This window comes from Podarcis raffonei, chromosome 8 (genome assembly GCF_027172205.1).
Source record: "Podarcis raffonei isolate rPodRaf1 chromosome 8, rPodRaf1.pri, whole genome shotgun sequence".
Classification (NCBI taxonomy): Eukaryota; Metazoa; Chordata; class Lepidosauria; order Squamata; family Lacertidae; genus Podarcis; species Podarcis raffonei.
In genome coordinates this window covers 19,423,725-19,441,782 of record NC_070609.1, presented here as the reverse complement: position 1 = coordinate 19,441,782, position 18,058 = coordinate 19,423,725, and the positions used below count along the sequence as shown (strand labels likewise).

The 18,058-nt window shown below is 44.2% G+C and overlaps 1 protein-coding gene across 2 annotated transcripts in view; it reads left to right on the top strand.

Annotated features, from left to right (window-relative positions):
• The first annotated feature begins 6,890 nt into the window (after positions 1-6,890).
• LOC128418571 (IgGFc-binding protein-like) overlaps positions 6,891-18,058 on the top strand; it is a 30,346-nt gene continuing 19,178 nt past the window's right edge. The window contains exons 1-6 of one of the 2 annotated variants that reach the window (XM_053398369.1): positions 6,891-6,957; positions 9,272-9,331; positions 12,276-13,511; positions 15,313-15,653; positions 16,191-16,764; positions 17,123-17,727. In XM_053398369.1, the coding sequence (XP_053254344.1) occupies positions 6,909-6,957; positions 9,272-9,331; positions 12,276-13,511; positions 15,313-15,653; positions 16,191-16,764; positions 17,123-17,727 (2,865 nt within the window). In that variant the 5' untranslated portion in view covers positions 6,891-6,908. The remainder of the gene's footprint in view (positions 6,958-9,271; positions 9,332-12,275; positions 13,512-15,312; positions 15,654-16,190; positions 16,765-17,122; positions 17,728-18,058) is intronic. The other variant, XM_053398368.1, reaches the window with a different exon arrangement.

The following is an 18,058-nucleotide window of genomic DNA, read 5'->3' as shown; positions in this document are numbered from 1 at the left end:
ATATTCAGAAATTCAAATTGCATTTTACATTTTCAATTACACGCCCCCCCATGCGACTTCCCCCAACTTCCCTTTCTGGTTTATAATATATTTATTCATTCTGTTCATAATTTTGTATACCTTATATACTAAAACTAAAATTATATTCTTAATCTATTCTTGACCTTTTTAACCTCATACAGTGGTACCTCGGGTTAAGTACTTAATTCGTTCCGGAGGCCCATTCTTAATCTGAAATTGTTCTTAACCTGAAGCACCACTTTAGCTAATGGGGACTCCCGCTGCTGCCGTGCCACCGGAGCACAATTTCTGTTCTCACCCTGAAGCAAAGTTCTTAACCTGAAGCACTATTTCTGGGTTAGCAGAGTCTATAACCTGAAGTGTCTGTAACCTGAAGCATCTGTAACCTGAAGCGTATGTAACCTGAGGTACCACTGTATTTGTGTTTTCTATTTACATTTGTCAAATCCTGCAAGTGAGTTCATTTTCATGCATTGTTTCTTTTTGTACATCTTAAAGGGTTCCCAATCCTTTTTAAAGTCATTATTGTCTTTATCTTTAAGTCTCTCAGTTAACTTCGCCTTTTCTGCATATTCCATCAACTTTTCTTGCCAATGTTCTTTCGTTGGCATTTCCTCGCTTTTCCATCTTTGAGCTAATAGGATTCTGGCCACAGTTGTTGCATACATAAATTCTTTTTCTCTTTTGGTAACTTTTGCCCTACAATGGCTAATAAAAATGCTTCTGAACTTTTAACAAACATTTTTTCCATTTCATTATAAATCATATCCCAATAATTTTTGATTATTTTGCAATTCCATTACATATGAAAGAAGGTACCTTCCTTTTCTTTACATTTCCAACACTTATTAGAGCTCATTCTATACATTTTTGCCATTTTCACCAGTGTAATATACCATCTGTACATCATTTTCATATAATTCTCTTTCAACAATATACAATCCGTAAATTTTAAATTGCTCTTCCATAACTTTCCCCAATCTTCCATTTGTATATTGTGTTCTATATCTTGTGCCCATTTAATCATTACTGATTTCACCTCCTCATCTTTTGTCTCCCATTCTAGCAATAAACTGTTGGTTTTCTTTAGTTACCTACTATTGTCTTCTGTTATTTCTCTTTGGAATCTAGATATGGTGTAGTTAAATCCTTTCTTATTATCTTCCTTAAAGATCTCATTTAAGTGCCGATGTTGCAGCCAATCATAAACCGAATCTTTGCTTTCATCATAATCTTTTAATCTTAATTTCCCTTCTCTTTCTATCAATAAATCTCTACATGTCGGCCATTTTGCCTCCATATTTATTCTTTTGATTGACATTGGGTCTGTAGGGGCCACCCACCAGGGTGTTTTTTGCTCTAATACATCTTTATTTTTTTCCATACCTTTATCAATGCTTTCCTAATTATATGATTATGAAATCCTTTATGTATCTTCCCTTTATTATACCATAAATATGCCTGTCAACCAAATCTATTATCGTGTCCTTCCAAGTCTAATAAATCAGTATTTTCTAATTTAATCCAATCCCGGATCCAAGTAATGCAGCTTGCCTCATCATACAATTTTAAATCTGGAAGAGAGAAGCCTCCTCTATCCTTCACATCTGTTAATATTTTATATTTTATTCTCAGCCGCTTCCCTTTCCAGATAAATTTAGATATATCTTTTTGCCACTTCTTGAGGGAAGCCGCATCACTTATTGCTGGTATTGTTTAAATTAAAAACAGCATTTTTCTCAAAACATTCATCTTGATTGCTGCAATTAATCCTATGAAGGAGTATGTTATGTTATGCAGTTTTCAACCAATAAAGCTCAGTTCTCACTGAGTTGTTTTAAACCTCCCTCAGGAGTTACTGGTATGATGGTGCCACAGAGCCACCCTCCCAACACCAGGATTTCTGCCACTTTTAATTCATTTATTTATTAAATTTATATATGAGGATTGTGACAGGGTGGAGCAGGGCAGGGGTGAGGGCAACGGGTGGACCTACATCAGGCTTCCTCAACCTCGGCCCTCCAGATGTTTTGAGACTACAATTCCCATCATCCCTGACCACTGGTCCTGCTAGCTAGGGATCATGGGAGTTGTAGCCCAAAAACCTCTGGAGGGCCGAGGTTGAGGAATTCTGACCTACATTTTTGGGACCCTGAAGCTTGAACTGCTATGGGGCAGCATACGGCGTACAATTAAAATAATTATTTAACATGCTGGATACAGTGGTATCTTGGTTCTCAAACGCCTTGGTACTCAGACAACCTGGAATCCAAACACTGCAAACCTGGAAGTAAGAATTCCAGTTTGCGAACCTTTTTCAGAAGCCGAAAGTGCTCCATTTTGAGCACTATGCTTTTGTTCTGAGTGCCACACTTCCATTTTGAGTGTTACGCTGAGGTCTGCCTGGTTTTGGTATTTATTTTGCGTTTTTGTTTCATGGCTCTTTTTTTGTTTTTGTGATTGTGTAGAACCCAGTTCAGCTACTGATTGATTGATTGTGTGACTGCAGTACATTGATTATTGCTTTCATTTTATGGATCAATGGTCTCGTTACATAGTAAAATCCATGTTAAATGGCTGTTTTAGGGGTTGTTTTTAAAAGTCTGGAACGGATTAATCCACTTTACCTATCTTTCTATGGGAAAGTGTGCCTTGGTTTTGGAACGCTTTGGTTTTGGAATGGACTTCCGGAACGGATTAAGTTTGAGAACCAAGATACCACTGTATTTTGAATGCCTATGGAGTATTTAGCCTAATGCACCCTCTAGAGGATAAGAAAAGTATTTGCAGAGGCCGCTCCACAACATGGGATAGAATGTGCTAATACAGCTCTAGATTCTTGGGCAGGAGTGGGGAACTTTAGGCTCTCCAGACGTCGCTGAATAACTCTCCCTTTTGCAACAACAACAAAAATATAGCTGTGATGGAAAGAAGACACCTTCAGCCAATCATTTTATTGCAGGCTTCGGTGCAGGTCTTGCCTCAAATGTTCCTGGCAGGACAGTGGAAGATAATGACTCCTCCCTGGTTCTTTGCTGATCAAGCTGCTAGACTCCTTGACCCACTGACATGTAAACTTATAGAATATTGCTTGGCCCGATCCCAGTTTATTGCTTTTCTGTCAAAGTATGTTTAACGAGGGTGATATTCTGACGTAGCTCTCATACCCCTTTGTTTGCTTAGCTGCCCATCCTTGAGCTCTGACAATGATCTCAAGCGATAAAATTCTTTAAAGGCTTCTTCAAATAGTTTTAAACTTGTACATAAAAAACATTGCCTCATAGGGGAGGAAAAGGAAAGATAATGAGATTTTGCCCTTGAAGCTGTCATGTTAGATGGCCACACCCACATTTCTTCTGTGTGGGTATGTATGGGTTGGACAGCTGTGATTGGCTCTCTGTGTTTCTTACAGGCTCCAGTCAGGGCAGAAGAACCCAAGATCTAATAACATGCTCAGAGCTGTCTCCAGGAACTGCACGTAGCTTGCATTCATAGGATGTCAGTGGGGCCAGATTACATCTTCTCTTGCAATCTGCCTTTAATTGGTTTCAGAAGCAAAATGCAATGAATGTGTGTGTCCTCTCAGCCCTGTACATAGAAACAAGGGTACAAGGGACTAAAATAGGTGTGTTGTCTTGCTCTCTTTCATCAGAGGCTGAGTATTCCTGAGCCAGCTGCAGAATTTTATTAAATTCAGCGGACTTATTTCACTGCAAAGTTGCCATATTTCAAAAAGTAAAAACCAGGGCTTCCAGGTGGAAAAATCAAAATTGGAAACAGAATTGTTAGATCCCAAAACTAAGATACTTTCAAGAATGTATAACTTGCTGTTAAAATGGAATACGCAGGATGAAACGGTTAAATCTGCTATGATTAAATGGGCACAAGATGTTGGACATAACATTAGGTTTGCTGACTGGGAACAGTTGTGGACCACCGGTATGAAATTTACGGCATGTAATGCCTTAAGAGAGAATATTATGAAAATGATATATAGGTGGTACATGACACCAGTCAAGCTAGCAAAAATATACCATGTGTCCGATAATAAATGTTGGAAATGTAAAGAAAATGAAGGTACATTCTTTCACCTTTGGTGGACGTGCCCAAAGATTAAGGCGTTCTGGGAGATGATATATAATGAAATGAAAAAGGTATTTAAATATACCTTCCTGAAGAAACCAGAGGCCTTTCTCCTGGGCATAGTCGGCCAATTGGTGCCAAAGAAGGACAGAACTTTCTTTATGTACGCAACAACAGCAGCAAGAATACTGATTGCAAAGTATTGGAAGACACAAGATTTACCCACCCTGGAAGAGTGGCAGATGAAGGTGATGGACTATATGGAATTGGCGGAAATGACTGGCAGAATCCGAGACCTGGGAGAAGAGTTGGTGGAAGAAGATTGGAAGAAATTTAAAGACTACTTGCAGAAATATTGTAAAATCAATGAATGTTAAAACCATGTTGGATTGAAAATAAGTGGTATTAGCAACAAAATTAACAAGAATATGCAAAAATGAATTGATATTGGATGAAAATACAGTGTTATAAAATGTTAAGATACAGAGTTAAGGTACATGAAAGAGGGTAAGGATTTGCTGACTTGAATATGTAAATGGGAATACAAAAAGGGGAGGTGTGAGGAGGTCAAAGAAATAAGCAAAGGAGTTTAAAGTTATGAAAAACGGATTTGTTTTTAATTTTTTCTTGTTTTTTCTATGTCTTTTGTATGTTGTATTTTTTTACTTTCTATTTTTTTTCCTTTCTTTTTTCATGTATTTTTTCTTCTTTCAGGTATTTCCCTTTTTATGTGTTTTTGTATTCATGATTTTGTAAAACTTTAATAAATATTTCTTTAAAAAAAACCCAAAAAGTAAAAACCAGGACACCCTGAAAGTTATGGAGACCCCAACATTGTTGAGCTTCTTTTTTTAGGAAAACACTGAAATTGTTGAGTTTTTCTTCGGAAAACCCCAAAGGAGGGCATAGGAGAGGTTCAGTGGTTGCAGCTGCCAAAGGATCTTGGGTATCTTTGTACAGTACAGTGGTACCTCAGGTTAAGTACTTAATTCGTTCCGGAGATCCGTACTTAACCTGAAACTGTTCTTAACCTGAAGCACCACTTTAGCCAATGGGGCCTCCCGCTGCTGCCGCGCCACTGGAGCACGATTTCTGTTCTCATCCTGAAGCAAAGTTCTTAACCTGAAGCACTATTTCTGGGTTAGCGGAGTCTTTAACCTGAAGCATATGTAACCTCAAGCGTATGTAACCTGAGGTACCACTGCAGATGGCAACGTATGACCCATTAAGAGTATGCCTCAGGTGGATATTTCATGGGCAGTCCTTATACAGGCTCCTGGAAACACTGACTTTCTCATTTAAAAGTACCTACGAAGTGGTCTGAGGGTTGTATGCTCCTTCTATGTTCCCCTCCTCATTCCCCCCCATTTAAGCCCCCCTCCCTGAGTGGATTGCCACTTGCTTTCAGTGCACATTGAGCAGGCCCCTTGAAAGTTGCAGAACTTGATGTTGTTCAGTGGACAGCATTCACCCCTGCTTCATAGAGGCCTGGCAATCCCATAGAATTCAGCTTCCGCTGTGTGCCACAGTCCACTGCTGAAAAACCTTCTCTGAATTTACCCAGAATATTCTGTAGAAATATCTACAGAGACATATAGGACCAGGGTGTTTTTAAAAATTCAGTTAAATTTCATTCTGTGTGTATTTGTGTGTGTTTTAGCTGCCTTTTATGTTGTGTGGTCAACACTGTATGTGGAAATATTAACCAGCCCAAAATGTGTTGGAAGTGTAAGGAAAAGGAGGGGACATTTTACCATATGTGGTGGGACTGTATTGAAATTAAAATTTTTGGGGAAATGATATACAGTGGTACCTTGGGTTACATACGCTTCACGTTACATACGCTTCAGGTTACAGACTCCGCTAATCCAGAAATAGTATCTCGGGTTAAGAACTTTGCTTCAGGATGAGAACAGAAATCGTGCTCTGGCGGCGCAGCAGCAGCAGGAGGCCCCATTAGCTAAAGTGGTGCTTCAGGTTAAGAACAGTTTCAGGTTAAGAACGGACCTCCAGAACAAATTAAGTACTTAACCCGATTGTACCACTGTACAATGAATTGAAGAAATTGTTCCATCTAACATTTGTTAAGAAACCTGAAGCATTTCTGTTAGGGATTGTAGGAAAAGTCTTGCCAAGGAAGGTGAAAAAGATCTTTATGTATGCGACAACGGTGGCAAGAGTCCTAATAGCACATGGATGGAAGAATGAGGATACCACAACTATAGAACTATGGCAAGAGAAACTGATGGACTATGCAGAATTGGCAAAACTGACACATAAACTACGGGAAAAGGATAACTGTGACTTTTAAGATGAATGGGAACCTTTTACAAAGTACTTAAAGAAGCAACAAAGTGAACTGGACTCCTTGGTAGGCTTTCAATAAACACTCACAAACTTTTTTTTGACAATAATCAGTCAGATAAATTAAGGATTTATACAATTTTGTAACATGCAGAGAATAGCATCTGTAAAGAAACCAGAGATTGGAGCTGAGGGAAGTCAGGGGGAAGGGGAGGGTGGGTCGTCTTATGGGAGGGGAAAATGGGGGGGGGGATTCAGGATGATATGTTTTAAGATAATATGTTTTGTTCAAATTCCTAATAAAAAATATTTTTTAAAAAACCATTGTATGTGGAAATATTAGGTTCCACTGGGACCCTGTAACTAGAATTCTGTACCCCACCTGGAATGTTAGATTTTATGGATGAATGTTAAAGGATCCAGTTGAACCTGTCTTTCTCTCCAGCCATGAGGAAATGCAAATAACACACTTCTGGGATGAGGATAAAGGGAGCCTATATATGGGGATGAAAAGAACTCAATTGTGGGATGCACAGCACCCTTCTGCAGGTGAGTATATGCTAAATGATGGTCGTGCCCTGCATTTCTGGATGATTTGAGGATGACCATTGCAGACAATATGGCAAGGCTGGCAGTAGACATTTCCATGTTTGATATTGGAATTAGAAGAAAATGGGAACATCACAACATTTAGTGGGTTTAGATTCTGGACCAAACTAGGGCCAGAGAATCTCTCGCTCTTCAGATGTTGTTGGGCTCCATGGCTTGTCCTCATGAATGGTGGGAGTTGTACTCCAGCCATAATTGAGTTCAGCTGGGGAATTCAGCATAGATTGAACTCCAGTTGGCTCTCGTAGAATCTGAGAATGTTTAAACTTTGGCTGGATCATGTTCATTGGTTTTAGCTGCCACCTTGCAAATTTCATCTAAGGATAGAGGGTTTTAGCCTAAACATAGGATCCAGCTCGTAGGTGCTGAGGTCCCTTCACACCCCCATTAAATATTTGAGGGGGCCAGGGGCTTGCCATTCAAATGGTGTGCATGTGCCGCCCCCCCAATATTTTATCCAGGTTGGCACCCCTGAGCCTATAGAAGCAAATGCAACAACATAGCTTTATTGGTCTTTTTAGGAGCTACAGAGTTCCTTACTGTTCTCCTTAACTTCCTTTGTCCTTCAGCACAGCCCCATCCTATTTCAAATGAAACTAAACACCCATCTAGCCCAACAACCTGGTCTCATGGGTCCCAGCAGATGCCTATGGGAAACATGCAGGCAGGACCTGTGTGCAACAAGCTCTCCCCACTTGTGCTCCCCAGGAACTGGTCTCCAGAGGCATATGGCTCATGCTGGCCATGGATGGGCTTAACTTTCATGAAGGACACCCTTAGTCTTTAGTCGGGGAAGTCGGCTCTCGCTTAAGGAGGTGGGGATTGGGGAGGCACAATCTAGCCACCACTATAATGGACACCCTTAATTGCTCGCACGGGAGGCAGGGAGGGCCACCATCTTGGATGGCTTTAAAAGGGGATTAGCCAAATCTACTACATTGTGGCTAATACCCACAATGGAGATGTCAAAGAGAGTGTAATTTTGAATTCCAGTTGTGGAGAAACACAGGTGGGCAGAGTGCTGGTGCGTTCATATCTCGCTTGCCCGTTTCTCTCAGGCACCTGTTCGGCTACTGTGAGAACAGGATGCTGGACTAGATAGGCCATTGGCCTGATCCAGCAGGCTCTTCTTAGGTTCTTAAGTTAGTCTTCAGGGAGCCTCAGGAGTGTTTTGTTCCTACATGCCAAGATGGAAAGATAAGTTCACAGTAACCTTTGGGAGGTGACAGCAGTGTGACACACCCATGGAACATGGGTAGGCAAACTAAGGCCCAGGGGCCAGATCCGGCCCAATCGCCTTCTAAATCTGGCCCGCGGACAGTCTGGGAATCAGCGTGTTTTTACATGAGTAGAATGTGTCCTTTTATTTAAAATGCATCTCTGGGTTATTTGTGAGGCATGGGAATTCATTCACTTTTTTTCCTTTCCAAAATATAGTCCCCCCACAAGGTCTGTGGGACAGTGGACCAGCCCCCTGCTGAAAAAGTTTGCTGACCCATGGTCTGGAACAATAATAAACTAGCTATGTTTAGTGGTGGCTGATGCCCATTGTGATTGGATCAGCAAAGGCAGAGAGGCTAACAGGCAAAGGCAAAAATATCGACAGATGGAACTGATTGCTGCTAGATTTGTCCCCATCTCCTTCCCTGCGGAGTTCTAGGAGGGAAACCAAGACTAAGAAGGAGGACACTGACAGCCAGGCTTGGTTGCAAATACGAAGGCAGGCAGGCAGGCAGGCAGGCAGAGTCTGGCTGAGGACAGTGCCCCATAAGCTCCAGTCTCCATACCCCATTAAGTTACCCCATATGTAACCACTCGACCACTTCAACCAGCAGAATTCGCACTTTTACAGGTGCCGCATAATACTCACACCACATGTGTAAGAACTTGATTGTTTACTGTGGCAGCACTGAAACGTTGGAACTCCTTGCCTATTGATATCAGGCAGGCTCCTTCACCGTATTCTTTTGGGTGCCTGCTGAAGATACTATTATTTAGGAAAGCCTGTCCAGTTTGTATGAGTTTTAATTTGTTTTAGGCTATTTTATTGTAGCCTTAACTTTCTGTATGTCTTAAATGATGGTTGCATGTTTAAAAAAGTAATAATTCTGTCGCTTTATATTTTATCTTTTCTGTAAACGCCTTTGAGTTCTTTTTCTATAATCAAGTGATATATATATATATATATATCTGGTGAAATAATACAAAAATAAATAATATCCAAACACGATTTCTTCTCTCTTTCCTTGTCCAGCCATGGGGAGGACAAGCTTCTTCCTCATCTGCCTTTGGGTCTGGAACTCAGCATTCTGGGGTGAGTATTAATGAGAATGGAGGCAATGGCTTCCAACTGAAGAAAACAGGTGGGAGAACAATATGCTTTTGTAATTAGAAGGCAAATAATATTTCTCTCTCTCTCCCAATGGCCTGACAGGCACCTGGGAGCTTCCAAGAGCTCTGGAATGTTGATGTATCAACTGAGAAAAGAAAATGGGGCAGGGGAGGTATAGGGAAAACAGGGAGGCTGCTCAGTTTCCTAGCAGATAAATGTGAGTCAGGGGCATAGCAGGGAAGGCTTGCTGGGGTGAGCGTCCAAGGAACATTTTTCTTGGGAGTGTGCTGCTTATGCCACCCTCCCTGAGCCAGCCCTCCACCATGGAGTTGGCTTGGGAGGGCAGTGGGAGGAGGACATGACAGCCATGCACCCTTCGATCCCAGGCCCTCAAAGGTGAGGCTGGGATCAAAGGGTGCATGGCATCCTTCTCACGCCACCCTCCCTGAGATCCCAGCCTCGCAAAGCACTGCAGGGCCAGGTGCACTTTGCAAGGCTGGGATCATTCCTGCCTCACAAAGTGGCTCGGGGCTGGTGTTGCTCTGGCTCTGGGTGAGCTAGTGCATGGCAGCTCTGTTAGCCCATCACACTCTGCCCCCAAAACGCATGCCCCTCAGTCACTGGCAGAGGAAGGTGAGGGTGGGTGGGGGGCACCGCCCTGGGTGCCATCCCTGGGGGAGGGTGACCAAATCCTCTGGGCGGATCGGTGGAGTGGCGCTCGCCCCCCTGCCACTGCTGTGATCATGGCGGTGGGCTTGCGGCAGTGCTGTGCACGGATCACAGCAGCAGCGCCATGCGTGGATCGCAGCAGTGGTGCCATGCACAGATCATGGAGGTGGGATCGCAGCAGCGCCCCCGTGGACAGATCGTCCTGCCCCTACCTCTCCGGATGCCGTGACAGGTAGCTATACCCCTGCCCCCAGTGCTATGGAAACACACTCCACCACTGACGTGAGTATCTGGTAGAGGATGAGAACTTGGTTGCAGAGGAAATGCTTGCTGGAATGTTTCAGGAGGAAGGAGGAAGGCTGTGGTTTAATGATAAAACATTTGCAGAAGATCCCAGGTTCACTACCTACAACCTTCAGTTAGGGGTTTGAGAGAACCCTTTCTTTCTTTCTTTCTTTCTTTCTTTCTTTCTTTCTTTCTTTCTTTCTTTCTTTCTTTCTTTTTTCTTTACGAAACAGATGCTTTTTTAAAAAAGAAAAACCTGAAGAAAAGAAGAAAAAGCAAAAAAAGAAAATAGTATACCGCTAGTACAATTGTTAACAGTTAAAAATGACCATTTTTAACCTACTGCCTTTTGTATAAATGACTTCCAAATTTCAGTATACTTGTCGTTGCAGAGTCTATGTCTATAAGCAGCCCATTCATAAATGGGAAGTGAAGTCAGGTCTTCAATCCATTGAATAAATGGAGCTTTATATTTATCTTTCCAATGCAGCATTATCAGTCTTTTGGCCATAGAGAATCCATTTACGCTGTCTGGTTGTCAAATTCCCTACAGTAGGCATACAGTTCAAAAGAATATTATCCTTTGAAAATTTTAGCTTTTTCCACACAGTCATATTTATATAATCCATGACGTCCCCCCAAAACTTACTAAGCATAGGACATTATAAAAACATATGTTATAAAGAAGCATTACACTTATTACAGCTCCAACAAAATGATGTCTTAGACAATCCTTTTCTATACAAATGTAGTGGAGTCTGATAACTTCTAAATATTATTTTCTGTTGTATAAGTTGTAACATAAGGTCCCCTGACACCCTTGCTATAGGAGTTAAAACACTCCAGTTATCTAGGAAACATAGGAATTCCCAGTGCTTTCTCTCTTTTTTTGCTAATAATAATAATAATAATAAATTTTATTTATACCCCGCCCTCCCTGGCCAGAGCCAGGCTCAGGGCAGCTAACACGAATAAAATCACAGTAAAACCCCAATTTAAAATACAGGTTAAAATGCAATTTAAAATGCAGCCTCATTTTAAAGTAGCTGATAAATCAAGACCATAAGGGGAGGGAAACATAAGGGTCAGACCGAGTCCAAACCAAAGGTCAGGAGGAACAGCTCTGTCTTGCAGGCCCTGCGGAAAGATGTCAAGTCCCGCAAGGCCCTAGTCTCTTGTGACAGAGTGCCGGGGCCAGTGCTGACCCTGGCCCTAGTTGAAACCAATCTAACCTCCTTGAGACTCAGGACCTCCAAAGTGTTGCTATTTGTGGACCTTAAGGTCCTCCGCGGGGCATACCAGGAGAGGCGGTCCCATAGGTACATGGGTCCTAGGCTGCATAGGGCTTTAAAGGTCAAAACCAGCACCTTAAACCTAGGTAGAAAAAAGGTGCTGGAACTCACTCAGTAGACCAACCCCAGAGCCAAATGAGGATCTCTTTGGGTACTGGGGAGAGTCTCCTTGCTAGCCAGAGACTTGTTGAGCTCCTCAGCTGTGGCATGGGGAGCCTTCTGTGCCTCAGCTGAGCAGCTTACTGAAGCCCCATGCTCCTCTGGCTCACGTCTAGATGTAGGATAGAGAAGGGTGTGTGAGCAGGTGTAGAAACTGGCCTACTGTGGAAGGGTAAGATTTACATTTGCTGCTCTGCCCACATTTGCCTCTGGCCCAGCCCAGCCTGCCCTGGGGCCCTCAGAAAGTTGCGTAGAATGAAATGTGGCTCTTACAAATCCTTAGAAATTGATGTGGACCAGAGCCATCCATTTCTACCTCAGTGGGAGTACACAGCCCTTCTCCTGGCTAGATGAAGACCTGGACGAGAGCATTCATTTTAGGGGGCAAGGGAATACATTGAGAGGTTGATATTGCAAAAAGAAGTCTGGAGGAGACTGAGATCATTCTAACTCAGCATGTCTAACCTTACAATATCCTTTACCACCCTCTTCTTCACTCTCTTTTCTGCCTGCCCTTATAGTTACCTGCCTTGGTAGGAGCTTTGGGACACATTTTGCCACCTCCTTTATGCAGAATTTTGACCAGCAAGGCAAGCTTGAAGTGCAGATCATCGCTTACTCTGACTCGACCACCGTGACAGTCTCTGTCCCTTGTGAAGGCTGCCCGCAGGAAGAGAACTTTGAAAGAAGGCTCACTGTCGATAAGGGGAAGATGGTGCAAGTTGAGCTCCCAAATTTTGCAGAAATCATCGGCAGCAAAGTTTTCTCTAGCGTTGTCCAGATCCAGTCCGACAAAGATGTGTCGGTGGTGTCCTTGAGCTCCAAGCCTTACAGCACAGAAACTGCTCTGCTCTACCCTGTGAGCAGTTTAGGGACTGAGCATTATGTTGTGGGTCCTGCAATAGGCCCTACAGGATATTTACAAGAGTTTGCTGTCTTAACCATCCAGGGACCTAATGTGGTCGTTATCCACCTGACGAGCCCAGTGACCTTCAATGGGCAAACATACACCGCAGGAAGTAAACTGAGTGTGACACTAAATGCTTTCACTGGAGTCCAGTTGCAAGGAAAAGGTGATCTCTCCGGCACTAGGATTGTCTCTCAGCTACCAGTGGCTGTCCTGTCCGGCCATGCCTGTTCGTGGAGGTACACTAAATGCAACCATGTCTTTGAGCAGCTCCTGCCCGTGTCCAACTGGGGGAAGACGTTTGTGGCCCCTCCTATACCTTGGCAGACCAAAACTGACACCCTTTATGTCTCAGCATCCCAAGCCACCATCCTGAACTACCAGATGGGTACATCAAAGCAGACGATAAGCCTGGGAGGTGGGCAGATCCAGCAGATTCAGATCTCACCCAAAACCCCAATCTACCTCTCGGCCGATGTTCCGGTACAGGTGCTCCTCTATAGTAATGGTGGGAGCACCCAGTCTTTTAGCTACGACACCTTCTTGATAGGGATTCCAGACATTGAAAGTTACAGCCTCTCGTACAATGTGAATGGGCAAGTCGGCTTTCAGAACTCTATTCTTTTGGTGGTGAAGAGTTTGGAGACTGGTGGTCTCACAGTGAATGAGAATCTCCTGAGCGGAGTGAAGTGGAGTCCAGTTCCTGGCTCAGAGTACTCTTGGGGGAGCTATGACCTGCCAGATATACTTGTGCCCTACATAGTGGCAAACCCCCTGTCCCATTTTTGCGTCATCAGTGTGGGCATTGCAAATATGAATGGCTATGGGTCGTGTGGTGCCGGCAGAGACCGTAAGTAGAAGGTTCCAAAGCTTATCCATGTGTTTGCTGTCTTTTTATCCTGCTTTTAAGACAAGGAATAATAATAAAATACATGAGGGCTCTGACAAAGAAAGGGAAGCAGAGGGAAAAGTTAGAAAGGGCAGATTGGTTCTTCAAGGTAAGAGCAAGGTAGGGAGTTACAAGAGAGTGCTTATATCCAGTTCAGACCAGGCACATCTTCCTTTGCTAGCATTGGCAGCCAGAGTCCATTGGGACTGGTGGAGACAGAAGGCAGAGAGGCCAAAAGTAGGTGGAGTTGAATCAATGACAGGTGGGGCAAGCTAACTCGAGGTTAGTCCTCATCCTTCTGGCTTCTGAGTTATACAAATGCTACACTGAGAGTAAGGAGGAAGGTGACACTCAGAGCCATCCTCTGGACTAGATGCAATTAAGAATGGAAGCTGGCTGAGGGCAGACTCAGGTTGGCGGGGCAATGACCCTTGTGCCCCACTAGGTCAGCCTCCACTCTAGTGTTCTTTCTTCAATAGCAGTTGAAGGCTTTTGTTCCTTCGGCCAATGGTTGGGGTTAGGGTGTCTTTCTGTTCCATTCTGCAGTTCCAGGACCACAGACAGGTAGAGCTGAGCACAATGGTACCTTAGTTGTTGAATGGCTTGACTCCTGAACACATCGTCTCCTGAATGCCGCAAACCTGGAAGTAGGCGTTCCAGTCTGCAAACGTTTTTTGGAAGCCAATCATCTGACGTGGCTTCTGTGGCTTCTGATTGAGTGCAGGAAGCTCCTGCAGCCAGTCAGAATCCGCGCCTTGGTTTTAGAATGGTTCCAGGAGTCAAACAGACTCCCAGAATGGATGAAGTTCGACAACCAAGGTGCCACTGTAGGCTTTAAGGTAGGGAGGGGGGAAGCAAGCACCCGTTGCTTCTTTGGCTGATTGATGGGGCCAGGTTGGTCTTCCCCCTGCCTTGACTTTCTTCCTGGCATGCAGGGGCTACAGTCTCTCAGTAGCCTCAGGACCCTTCTGTTACCAATTTCCAGAAGACAACTCAAAAAACTTGTACCTTATGTGGGGATTCATGCTGCAGAGAGTGGGAGGACATTCAGAAGTGGGTAGCACCCCCTCAGCACTAAAATGGCTACACATACAGCTGTGGGACCCCTGCTGCCAGTGCCAAGTTCATGGGGGAGGGCAATTCACTTGGGCTTCTAATCTCAGTCAATGCCCCCATTCAGAGTAAGAGTGAAAAGAAATGTCTTCTGTTTAAATCAGGCATGAGGAATCTGTCTCCCACCAGGTGTCAAGGGGCTCCAGTTCCCTTCACGCCTGACCATTGGCCTTGCCTGTTATGGTTGATGGGACTTGAAGTCCAAAACCATATAGAGGGACAAAGGTTCCCCATTCCTAGTATAAATAACGCCTAGTCTCACTAAGCAGGAGCAGCACTAGGGGGCAATGTGGTGCAGGTATCAGTCATTGATTGTAGACCTATAGTAAGATTTAAGAGATTTGACGCAATTTGCTTGCAATAATTTTTATTCTCCTCATTTATTTTAAAAATAATGCTCATAATTTTGAAAGCAACTGAGTTTAGGGATAGTAGATGAAGCGATGTGCAATACGGCATCCAAGTTAAAAAGTTTCCATTGTTGCGATAATATTAATCAGCATGTTTAATTTAATAGTTTCAAGATCTGAAAAAGTGTTTGAAACTAAAAATATGAAGCTATGCTAAATCTTCAAAGTGGTAGCAAACTTTGTATGAATTCTAATTGGTTCAGAGTGCTGGCAAATAACTTCCTCCCTCCTGTCCTTAGCTGAACCAGAACTCACCTGTAGCAATGTGCTGTGCCGTAGAGGCATGGTGTGCAAGATGATAAATGGTCAACCGCACTGTGTGCCATCCTCTAATGCTACCTGCTGGGCAATGGGTGACCCGCACTACAACACTTTTGACGGACGCAAGTATGACTTCCAAGGAACTTGCACCTACACTTTTGTCAAGACACGTGCTGAAACCTTTGGACTCCCATCTTTCCATATCTTTGCCAAGAATGAAAACCGGGGGAACAAAGCAGTGTCCTATGTGACCGTGGTGACAACTGAGGTTTATGGGTATACCATCACCATGACCAGATCAGAAATTGGTTTTGTACAGGTGAGTGATGATCGATTCAGAGTTGATTCAGAAGGCAGGTTCAATGCCACTTACGAGTCCATGACGGCCATGGAGCTGATGGTTACTGCACATGTTCAAGGTGTAAAACAAAAGACTGGTGACATTTTTAGGCCCTGCCATCTTGACTTATGAAACATCTTTACATATAAGCCACCAGCAAATTTGTACCTGGCATTGCTAGGGAAGGAGAAGAAACCAAAGGATCAGTGCAGCTTCTAAAGGTTCCTTCCATGATTCAAAATGCCAGCCACTCATATCCAAAGAAAGAGGAAAACCTGCTCATGGATCTCAGGAACAAACATGTCCAATTTGGTTCAAATCCATGTAGTTTTTTAAGGTTCGTGGCATCCAGTTGGTGTCCAATCGTATCTAAAAAATAGCCAAAACCTGTAGCCCAATAGATGGAGATTCAAGCTTAGCTTAGCTTAGCTTAGCTTAGCTTAGTTTAGCTTCTGCTGCTACACATGAGCAAAAGGTGATTTTACCCTCTTGTATCTTTCTTCCTCTGTAATACAGGTCAATGGTATCCGGGCACACTTGCCCATTTATCTGAGGGATGGGAACTTGCAAATTTTGCAGGTTGGCACTTCTGTCATACTTTCCACGGACTTCCAGCTGAAGGTATCTTACGACTGGAGTCACCATCTCCGCGTCACCATCAGCAGTGCTTATCAGGAGGCTGTCGGTGGCCTTTGTGGGAATTATAATGAGAATCCCAGTGATGACTTTGAAACCCCTGCAGGCACCACAGCCCCTAACATCCCGGCCTTTGGTGAAAGCTGGGAGGTGACGACTATTGGCAGCCTTTGCTGGCATGATTGCAATGGGCCATGTAAGCCTTGCGAATCCGATCAGGCCCAGAAGTATGAGTCAGAGGCCTACTGTGGTCTGCTAACCAAGGTTTCCAATGGCCCCTTTGCTTTTTGCCATGCCAAGGTGCCCCCCACAATCTACTTTACAAACTGTGTGTTTGACGTCTGCTCCACCGAAGGCAACAAACAGTCCTTGTGTGATGCCCTGGCCGCCTATGCCGATGCCTGCCAGAGCGAGGGAGCCCAAATTGGTGACTGGAGAAGGGACTCTGGATGCTGTGAGTATGCAAAGCACGGAAAAGAAGGGGATGAACTAACTGAAGGGGGCCTTGTTTCAGATGGGGGTCTTAAAGGTGAGCGGTCTCCTAAATAACATGCCACCGTTCCCAGGATTCTCTGGGGGAAATCATAATTCTTAAAGTGGTCTAAAAGTGCTATGAATGCAAAGTGGGGATGTGATCCAATATAAATGCACAGTAGTGCTCTCAGTGTAGGAACTGGGTGGCAGGGAAGAAGACCAGGCTCTCATTCTCAAGATTTGTATTCAGAATCCACCTGCTGTGTTAGTCCATGTTGCCAGTAGGGTCAACATAATATCACTACTGTGACCCACCCAACCCCTTCTCTTCCCTACAGACCTGGACTGCCCTCCGAACAGCCAGTACCAAACCTGCGGAACAGCCTGCCCAGCCACCTGCATGGATGACCAAATTCAAGGGCCAAAGCTCTGCCCAGCTGTGTGTGTCGAAGGCTGCCAGTGCCTTGAGGGTTTTGTGCTGAGCCAAGGATCATGCATCCCCAAGAGCAGCTGCGGTTGTCTGTACGAAGGGCGCCCCTATGCCCCCAATGAGGCTTTCTGGGCGGATGACATGTGCCAGAAGCGTTGTGTGTGCAACCCGACCACGAGGGTGGTAGAGTGTGCAGCTAGTGCTTGCAAACCAACGGAACGGTGTCAAGTGGTCAAAGGCGTGCAGGGATGCTATCCGACTGGGAACAGCACCTGCTCTGCATCCGGGGATCCCCACTACTTGAGCTTTGACAAAAAGAGATTTGATTTCCAAGGGCCCTGTGCCTATGTGCTTGCTGAGGTTTTCAACGGACCCTTGGAACTGGAAGGGTTCAGCATCTATGTTCAGAATGAATACCGGGGAAATACTGCTGTGACCTGGACCCGGAGTGTTCAAGTCAACGTCTATGAGGTTGAGATTATAGTCAGCAGGCAATATTCAGGCAAAGTCTTGGTAAGTCTGGCTAACATTGGGATATCATTATGATAGTGATTAGTCCCCTCTGGTGCAATTTGAAGAGGACTGTTGCGTTGTGGCCACTGCCCGCTGGCTGAGAGCCAACGAAAACTAATTCTGACCACATCCCCATTAAGTTGTGGAAGGACTACACTGGGGCATATACCAGTGGGAGTTTGGCTTTCCAACCAGGCAAGAGCACTCAAAGGGGGTGCAAATCGGGGGCTGGGTGTGTGAACGTAGACAGGTCGAAGGTGTCAGATAGAGACTTGCACGGCCACACTAGACCCCTGGACTGGAGTTTGCCACACCTCCTATTGAGATTATG